At 48.7% G+C, this 9803-nt stretch overlaps 1 protein-coding gene across 2 annotated transcripts; it reads left to right on the forward strand.

The window, feature by feature from the left end:
* Positions 1-2374: 2374 nt before the first annotated feature.
* Positions 2375-7769, forward strand: LOC105547091 (NADH-cytochrome b5 reductase 1). 2 transcript variants are annotated; one of them, XM_011990508.1, is made up of 9 exons: positions 2375-2467; positions 2760-2909; positions 3058-3130; positions 3665-3771; positions 4149-4278; positions 4959-5042; positions 5920-6005; positions 6484-6583; positions 6950-7769. In XM_011990508.1, exons 1-9 carry the CDS (start codon positions 2453-2455, stop codon positions 7120-7122), a joined length of 918 nt encoding a protein of 305 aa, XP_011845898.1. In that variant the 5' UTR covers positions 2375-2452; the 3' UTR covers positions 7123-7769. The 2 variants fall into 2 exon arrangements, with proteins under 2 accessions (XP_011845898.1, XP_011845897.1); XM_011990507.1 differs by having other exon boundaries at positions 6484-7769.
* The last annotated feature ends 2034 nt before the right edge of the window (positions 7770-9803 follow it).

A 9803-nucleotide genomic window follows, 5' to 3' on the forward strand; every position in this document is an offset into this window, starting at 1 on the left:
CCCCAGCCTCCCAAAGTGATAGAATTACAGGTGTGAACCCAGTCTCTTCTATTCTTTATTGTATACCCAGTAGGAAATCCTAAACTTAAAAGACTGGGTTAAATAAAAATTCAGAAATGTCTATCTTTTCCTCCAAACAAGGAGTAATGAAAGATTACTGTGAGTCATGGTGGAGTGGAATTCTCCACAGAATCTGAGACAGGAAGACCTGCAGATCATCTGGTCCCATCTCTATCCTACTCAAGGCAGCAACCCCTTCCCACCACTCCTGCAGCATTCATTTTCAGGAACAAAGGAGCTTTCCCACAATTACTGAGTCTGACGCTTAGTTTCCAGGATAAGCCCGTACCCAACCATTCTGTCCTGTGGTTCCCAGTGATAACTCAAACTTGTTAGAATGTGTCACTTTGGGGTTCAGAAAATGCAGTCACTGAGAGAAGCCCGAGTAGTAGTTATGCTCTCCTTTGGTTCCATACCTCCCCCTCTTGCCACATCTATCCACTAGAGGGAGGAAAGCCTCGAACCTCTTTAGCCAGAGCAGGGCAGTAGCAAGGATCAGTAGTGTGGCTTCTTAACCAAGCCAGCAGTGGGGGTGTCAGAAGCACCGAAACATAATCGCTTCATTCTCTCAGAACAGAAAAGAGGAAGGGTCTCTTCCTTCCCCTTTTCAACCGTCTCTGCGTGGATTGGCACGTCACCATGAGCTGGTGCACTCACTTCCCTCAAGTCAGTGTGCAGGCTGCTTCAAAAATTCAGAGGAACGTGTACTGGGGTCTTAGGAACATTTTTAGCAATTGCAGAGGAAAAGGAAAACTAAGTATCTCTTGAATCATTCACAGAGTTCACCAAATACAACTGAAAACTGGGGGCTCCAATGTCCCTGCTACCCTGATGGTATTAGTTTAAGATGTTGACATTGACATCTGCAGAGATCTCATCCATCACTGTATACCAAAAGGCAAATGTCATTCTAGTTGAGAAACTCATGTATGAGAAAGAATGGTCATCTTAGGAAATCTGTAGCTCCAGCGGCTCCTGATGTCTTTTCCTGCTGCCTCCTGTCCCATGCTTGTGCCTCAGACAGAGCTCATTCCTAAAACCCTAGCTGACCCTCTGTGCTGTCTTTTAAGTTATAATAGTAACTGCCATCTGTTGAATATTTTGCTTTATGACAGGCACTACATTAAGCACGTTAGCATATGTCAATTGAAGCCTCACACTAAGGCTATGAACTAGATACTATCTGTCTGTAGATAATATATATCCATCTGTAGATGAAGAAACTAAGGTTGAGTAAGCTATCTAAGGTCACAGAGCCAATAAGTGCTAGAGGCAAGATTCTTATTCTGTACACTCTGCCTCAAAAGTCAATTTCTTTGACCCTAAGGGCACAAGAACCCAAATCAGGATGTGAAGCTTGGACTTTGAAGCCAAAGGAAGCTCCTGAATGATCCTGATAGACTGACAGCTTGGCGCTGTAAACAAAATCAGTCTTTTGTCAAAAGGTACCAGGAAATGAAGTTGCCATGCCACTGTTCACTCCTGTAAGAGACTCCTCCGGGCTGTTCCATTCTCTTGCTGCAATTCAGCCGGTTGAAAAACTAAGGTGGCTACACAGCGATTAACTTCAGGCCCTTCTGCTCTACTTTGAGCCTGTCTCCGGTTCATCGTTAACACTCTCCGCTCAGCACCCGCAGACTCAAGAGATTTCCAATCCCCCAATTTAGCGTGGTTCTACCTTAAGCAGAACTCCCATCCTGTTCGGATATAAGCGGGTCAAAGTGGCAGGGACCACTTCGCTGGGAAGAAAGACTGGAGCTGCGGTCTTAAAAGATCTTGGGCCGAGCGCGATGGCTCACGCCTGTAATCCCAACACGTTGGGAGGCCGAAGCGGGTAGATTATTTGAGGCCTGGAGCTCGAGACCAACCTGACCAACACGGTGAAGCTCGGTTTGTACTAAAAATAAAAAAAATTTAAAAATTAAAAAATTAGCCGGGCGTGGAGGCGCATGCCAGTAGTTCCAGATACTCGGGAGGCTGAGGCAGGAGAAACACTTGAACCTGGGAGGCGGAGGTTGCAGTAACCGAGATCGCGCCACTGCACTCCAGCCTGGGCGACAGAGCGAAAAAAATAAAAAATTAAAAAATCTTGAATAAGCACCGGAGACCCTGAGCTACCGAGTAGCGGAATTCCCTTTTCGGGTGGGGCACAGAGAGGACCAGCCCGGCCTCTGCCGGGCCCCGCCCCCAACAGGCCCAGCCGCCGGCGCCTCCTGCTAGGCCCCGCCCCGGACAGACACCCCCCGCCAGGCCCCGCCTCCTGCCCCCCGGCGCCGCGAGGTCCCGCCTCCTGCCCGGCCCAGCCTCAGGCCTGCCCGGCCCTCCGACCCGCCCCGCGGCGCACTGTGGGATCTGTCTGCTTGTCGGGTGGTGGAGGAAAAGGTGCTCCGTCATGGGGATCCAGCCGGTAAGACCCTCGTTCAGTATCCTCCACTGGGGGACCCCTCCCCATCTGGTTCTGGCCACTCAGCTCCGGACCAGGGGCTGTCGCTGTCGACCCCGCCCCGCAGGGCTCTGGGCCCACCGTGGATGCTGGGGTCCCGGTCCGGCACATCCGGGCTCGGGACCCTGTCAGGTTACCCCTCTGCCCTTGGCATGCCTCCGCGCTGGAGCTCGGGATCGCCACCCCTGGGACGGTCAGCACCCAAGCTCCGGGCTCTTTCCCAGCCTGGCGGTTACGCTGCCTCCTCTACCCACAGAGCCCAGTCCTGCTGGCCTCCCTGGGGGTGGGGCTGGTCACTCTGCTCGGCCTGGCTGTGGGCTCCTACTTGGTTCGGAGGTCCCGCCGGCCTCAGGTCACTCTCCTGGACCCCAATGAAAAGTACCTGCTACGACTGCTAGACAAGACGGTAAGTTGGGGAAGAAAGGGGCAGGGTGGAGGAGGGGACCAGAGTGCTTCTGGCATGGAGGGTACAGCACCCACGGTGGTTGGGATGTCCAAGGGACGTGGCAGCGCCAGGCGCGCTTGGTGAAACACTTGTGTCCTCCACCCTCCAGACTGTGAGCCACAACACCAAGAGGTTCCGCTTTGCCCTGCCCACCGCCCACCACACTCTGGGGCTGCCTGTGGGTAAGGAAAGTGTGGAATGGGCTCCTTTCCCTGGTATCCTCAGAAGGTGACTCCCCTCCTGGGGTCTCATGAAACAGGCTGCTTCAACCGGTTTACTCCACACACCATTCCCCTTCCCCCACTTGGCTCTGCATCCTCCAAGCTGTGAGGTGCCACTGGGCCCCTCTAGGGTGTGGCTTCCGTGGCCCCCAACCAGCTTTAACACTCAACAGTCTTGCCTCTTCCCTGCAGGATTTGCTAATTACTCCATCTGAGCAAGCACTACTAACTTTTTCCCATTGCCCAGACCCTTTTGACTCATCTGTCAAGGTCCTGGCAGTAACTGGCAGGAAACGCTGGAAATAAGCATTTCCTCAACTGGGGGCTTATGAGAGATCCAACTGAGGGTTCAACGGGGTGAATCTTCCCTGCCTGGTAACTCCTTGGAACCACAGCAGGAAGCAAGACATCTTGTTCTCTCAAATCTCTTTGAGTATTTTGAGGGATGCAGCACATCACAGACAGCCCTTATGTAGTTCTCTGCACGGTCCCCAGGCAAACATATCTACCTCTCCACCCGAATTGATGGCAGCCTGGTCATCAGACCGTACACTCCTGTCACCAGTGATGAGGATCAAGGCTACGTGGATCTTGTCATCAAGGTAAGGGGCTAGGAAGGGACCCTGGGGCTGCTTACCCATTCTTTCTGGGATTTGTAGAAATTTCTAAGATGTGCCTGATAGCCGGAAATGGTATATACTTTGTGGATATGAAAAAAGTATGAGCTACTCGGGATACTGAGGCAGGAGACTCGCTTGAACCCAGGAGGCGGAGGTTTCAGCGAGCCGAGATTGCGCCACTGCACTCCAGCCTGGGCAACAAGAGCGAAACTCTGACTCAAAAAACAAAAGAAAGTATGTAGATGGGGAAAAGATAGCACATATCTGATCCCTGCCCCAGCCTCAGGGAGGTTTAGTCAACATGGGGCTCAGAAACCATTGACATTCCAAATAAGGTATTTTTCTCTCTGTCTTGTAAGGTCTACCTGAAGGGTGTGCACCCCAAATTTCCTGAGGGAGGGAAGATGTCTCAGTACCTAGATAGCCTGAAGATTGGGGATGTGGTGGAGTTTCGAGGGCCAAGCGGGTTGCTCACTTATACTGGAAAAGGTAATGACCTGTTTTCTCCTTGAACCTGTCTCCCACTTTATCAGTTCCCATAGTCCTCTTGGCACAATATGGCTGTGTGTACACATGTGTGTGTATGTGTGTAAGGGCCGGGGCCGCCCTTCCTTCTAAACATAGCACTGATACGACAGAAAGGCATGTTTCTCAGCCCCATTTGCCACAGGAAGCAGTTCCTCCTCCACTTGAATTCTCTAGCCATGGCAGCTGTGGAGATTACTAAAGCAAACATGTGCCCCTCTTCCCCTCCTTCAAAAATTTGCCCCCCGGGGTGAGCTGTGGAGAGAGCCGGAGATAGCTTTCAGCCCTTCCCATGGGAACAGCTGGGTGCATTAGCAAGTCCCTGGAGCTGCTGTGTGTCACTTCGGAAAATAGATTCACACCTGGCTTCGTGCCTGTCTCCTTCACCAGGGAGTGACACTTTGCCAGAAGCAGTTGATAATGCTGTGTGGCCCTGAACTGACTCACAGATAGCCCTGGCCCCATTGTCCCTCAAGTATATTATTGTCAGGGCTGGCTCAAGTCAAACTTCCACCCAAGCTCCAGGATCAGATGTCATAGCAGCTGCTCAACTGGCCTCGGGCATATTTTCAACTCTGCATTTGTTTTCTAAGTTCGCTGTATTGACTTTATTCTTCCACTGCTCTCTTCACTTGACTTCTCAGGGCATTTTAACATTCAGCCCAACAAGAAATCTCCACCAGAACCCCGAGTGGCGAAGAAACTGGGAATGATTGCCGGCGGGACAGGTGCATTACACTGAGGGCCTTTCTCTCCCACTATTGTTGCCTGTTGCCATGCAAATTCCTAGGTGACCCTCTGAAGACTGGTAATCATAGCCAAGCTGTTCATCAGGGGATTTCCAGCAATGCTTAGAGCTCCCTAGCATATGAAAACAAAATCATAACCAGGTAGAAACCAAAAAAATTTTAACTGATGGAATTAGAGAAACAAATTAAATGGGTTTTCCTCATATTATGGATCTAATAGTTTTTAGGTGAGAGAAGAGAGAAGCAGCTAGGAATGACTAGCTAGGAAGAAAGAAAATTAACATTAGACACTACCATGTATTAGACACTGTGTAGTCTAATACACTACTATATATTAGACACATAAATTAGACACATATATATGTATCTATGAAGTAGGTACTAGCCTTTCCCTTTTACAGAGAGACAATGGAGGTCCACAGAGGCTAAATGATTTCCACAGGGTTATTTCACTTGTAATGGCCTAGAGCAAAATTAGTATCTGGCTCTACCTAATGCCTAAGTACATGCACTTAACCTCTGCAAATACAGTGTTCTAGAACCCTCGTCTTTGAATCTGGAGGTACTTGTAGTCATCCGTGACATTGAAGTCCTAGCCTCCAAAGGACTTTCATTAAGAGTCTTAGATTGGTTCCTAAGAAAGATTTCTACAATATGAACTCATATGAATTTGAAGGGTGCCTGGAAATGCAGATGTTGGAGAATATGCAGGAGGAGTTTAGAGGATGAGAATGCTAAAGGAAAATGGAGCGCAGTGGTGAATGAGCAGAATGAAGATGAAAGGGCTGGTCAGCTAAGGACCCAGGACAGGGCAGAGTGTGGCCAGTACATTTCATTGTGGGGTATCTTCATGCAGGAATCACCCCAATGCTACAGCTGATCCGGGCCATCCTCAAAGTCCCTGAAGATCCAACCCAGTGCTTTCTGCTTTTTGCCAACCAGGTTGGTTTGCTTTCCTCCACCCTAAGACTTCAAAGTTGCTGTGTGGGTAGGGCTAAGAGACACGGTATGGATGGGCAGAACTGGCCCAGTGCCCTGTTTTAGCTTCTGCCCAAGGTCCCCTCTGTAAGGTACAGGGTCCTCTTTCAATAAGGAGGAGAAAGGACAGAGCACTGAATCACATTCCTTCGCTGGCCCCCAAGGAAAGAAGAAAACTTTTAAGGCATCTAGTCTGGAGCACAGAAACTTAGATCTTCTTGATTAAATATTCATCTTTATTCCTTCATAATATGTAGATAAAGGCTGTTCCCCTCTTCTCCTTATCCTAACTCCCTAAAAGCACTGCAAGTCTTGCTTATTTCCTAGAACTTTTGCATTCCCTTAACATTCTTTTTCTTAGTTGAAAAGTTGTTATAGCAGAAAACTTTTTATGTGGGCCTGAGAAGACTCCTAAAGACTTTCCTTTCCCTTTGCATTTCAGACAGAAAAGGATATCATCTTGCGAGAGGACTTGGAGGAACTGCAGGCCCGCTATCCCAATCGCTTTAAGCTCTGGTTCACTCTGGATCATCCCCCAAAAGGTATCCTTCCCATTTCTGGACATCCCACTAACCCCTCATCATCAAAATCAAAGCCTTGCCCCTTTGTGAGTTCTGGCTTTGGTCAAATCAACCTTGCCTCACACTGCCAACTCGGAAGTCTGAGTGCACAGACACAGGGATCTCCTGGTCCCTTTTCTCTGGGTTCCTGTTTACCAGGTGGGTGACAGGGATGGCTGTGCTGCTAAGGCTTAGCCTGAGGCAGGCTTAGTATACCCATTCCCAACTGCTGCTACTACTTGACATTTTCTCCATAGCTTTTCAGGGCCCTCGCCAGTTTCATGGCACCACACCCGCTTGCCAGCATGTATCTGGAGTATTAAGTACTTTCTTCTCCCCAAACTTCAGATTGGGCCTACAGCAAGGGCTTTGTGACTGCCGACATGATCCGGGAACACCTGCCTGCTCCAGGGGATGATGTGCTGGTGCTGCTTTGTGGGCCACCCCCAATGGTGCAGCTGGCCTGCCATCCCAACTTGGACAAACTGGGCTACTCGCAAAAGATGCGATTCACCTACTGAGCACCCTCCAGCTTCCCTGGTGCTGTTTGCTGCCATTGTTCCCCATCAGTACTCAAGCACTATAAGCCCTAGATTCCTTTCCTGAGAGTTTCAGCTATTTTCGTTCCATCTAGAGCTGAAATCTGGATAGTACCTGCAGGAACAATATGCCTGTAGCCATGGAAGAGGGCCAAGGCTGAGTCATTCCTTGGAAGGCCTCCTAAATCTCCCCGTGGCAACAGGTCCAGGAGAGGCCCATGGAGCAGTCTCTTCCATGGAGTAAGAAAAAAGGGAGCATGTATGCTTGGTCCAAGATTGGCTAGTTCCTTGATAGCATCTTAGTCTCACCTTCTTTGTGTCTGTGATGAAAGGAACAGTCTGTGCAATGGGTTTTACTTAACCTTCACTATTTAACCTATGGGCAAATCTGTACATGTGAGTATAAGTTCAGCATACTTCCAGAGGTATCTTATGGAGATGGCAAGAAAGGAGGAAATGGTTTCTTCAGATCTCAAAGGAGTCTGAAATATCACATTTCTGTGTGTCTCTCTCTCAGCCCCTGCCCAGGCTAGAGGGAAACAGCTACTGATAATCGAAAACTGCTGTTTGTGGCAGGAGCCCCTGGCTGTGCAAATAAATGGGGCTGAGGCCCCTGTGTGATATGGAAAGGGTTGTTGTGTCTGGGGTCCTTGTTTCCAAATCCCCGAGGACCTAGGGAGGAAGGGTTTGCCAGCATGGAACTCTCCCAGGTGTTCCAAAGAACCTTTGAGAAGTTATACCATGTGCTGAAATATTAGCTGCCAGCAGACTCAGTGATCATCTCAGCAGCTGTCTCAGCAGAGGCAGAGCTCTGCTTCTCCCTGGAGGCTCTCAAGGTGGGGGAAGGAGAACACACATTAGAGGGGACATTTTTGAGCCCACTTGCTCCTCACAGTGTTCCCTTGATATGCTACTCTTCCCCTTCCTCCTTCTCTTGGCCCATCCTTCACCATATTTATCCTTCAGGGAACCTGGCACACAAATCAAAGTATTGCCTTTCTGTTTGGAAGAGGAGCCTTCTTTAAAAAGTAACCTGACATCACCAGCCCTGGCCAGACTTGTTGATGTCCGGATAGAGTTGGCCTCCCCCAGGCCCATCTGTCCTGAGCGCCCTTCTCCTCTGCTATGAGAGCATGACCCAATCTACTCCCTTTCCCAGGGTAGGACTAGGGCAGCCTCTCTAGATTCTTCTTTGTTACTTTCATTGCAACAAAACAATGTGGTGGGCTCAGAATGAAGGTCAACATTGCTTTTCTGCTTTTCAGCAACTGTTTATTGCTGTTTCTGGGACTTCTGAGAGAAAGGTTTGTAGGACCCTCAGAATTCACCCCTCCCTAGGGCAGAGCCTTCACTAAATTCTGTTGATGGTGTGCCATCCAACGTTTCTTGATCAGCTAATATGTGTATGCACTGTGCTCTGTAACACAGTCTCAGCCACCTCACCTCCAGGAAGGAAAATCTTGCTTAGGAATGTTGGGCTCAGACAGTGAAGCAGGCTGGTAAAGAGAATTTCCCATGTGGAAGATCACCATTCCTTGTCTTGCATGGGTTTTTGCCTCATCCACTCAACATACAAACGTTTATTAAGGATCTGTCACGTGCTAGGCCCTGAGGATACAAGTGTGACCAAGACTGGTCTTAGACTCCCAAAAAACTCACAGTCTAAGATAGACAAGTGACAAATAATTATAACACAGTGTGACTAATACCATAGCAGAGGTACACACAAAGCGGGAAGAGGTTGAGAAAGATTCAGAAAGGGAGGAAGGGGGGAAAGAGAGTTAACATTTTTGACAGCCTGGGCAACATAGTGAGACCCTATCTCTACAAAAATAAAAAATTAACTGGGCATGGTGGCACGAATCTGTAGCCCAGCTACTTGGGAGGCTGAGGTGAGAGGATCCCATGAAGCCCAGGAGTTCAAGGCTGCAGTGAGCTATGATCTCATGATCGCACCACTGTACTCCAGCCTAGGTGACAGAGTGAGAGCCTGTCCCTAAAAATACAAAAATATTTTGAGCCATGTACCAGGTACTGTGCTAAGTACTCGATCTACATCACATAATTTAATCCTTATGATAATCATGTGACTTGAAGATTAATACTTTGCCAAATGTCATACAGCTGGTAAGTGGCTGGCAGAGCCTAAATGTAAATTTAGGATTGTCTGAGGCCAAACTCAAACCTAGAAGTGGGCATTGTAATCTGCTGGCATCTTGCAGCAGACAATGAGAAGGGCAGTCCAACAGAAGGATCAGCATGTGCAACAGCCTGGAGGAATGAAAGAGAAGTTCACTTTAAAGAACTAGTTCACCAAGGCCCAACATGCCAGAGGGAAAATGGAGGATGAGGCCTTAGAGGTTACAGCCAGCTCACAAAGGGCCTTGAAACACTATGCTGAAGAAACCTGGACTCAATCCTTTGGACAGTGGGAAGTTTCTGAGGGTTTTATACAACGGGCAACACGTTAATAGCTAACATTTAGAAAGCACTTACCATTGACCAGGCCTCATCATAAGAACCTGCATGAATTATCTCACTCAATCCTGACAAAGACCCAATGAAATAGTATTATTTTATTTCCATTTTTCAGATGAGGTAATTATCATTTGGAGGGATTTAGTAATGTGCTCAAGATTATAGACTGGCCTGGGACAGAAGCA

Source organism: Mandrillus leucophaeus, unplaced genomic scaffold (genome assembly GCF_000951045.1).
Source record: "Mandrillus leucophaeus isolate KB7577 unplaced genomic scaffold, Mleu.le_1.0 Scaffold38, whole genome shotgun sequence".
Classification (NCBI taxonomy): domain Eukaryota; kingdom Metazoa; phylum Chordata; class Mammalia; order Primates; family Cercopithecidae; genus Mandrillus; species Mandrillus leucophaeus.

Excerpts from the sequence above, each read along its gene's own strand:
- LOC105547091 (XM_011990507.1), top strand. Across the intron at positions 5,043-5,919 it reads AATGATTGCCGGCGGGACAG|GAATCACCCCAATGCTACAG; the intron begins GTGCATTACACT and ends ATCTTCATGCAG. Across the intron at positions 6,006-6,483 it reads TTCTGCTTTTTGCCAACCAG|ACAGAAAAGGATATCATCTT; the intron begins GTTGGTTTGCTT and ends TTTGCATTTCAG.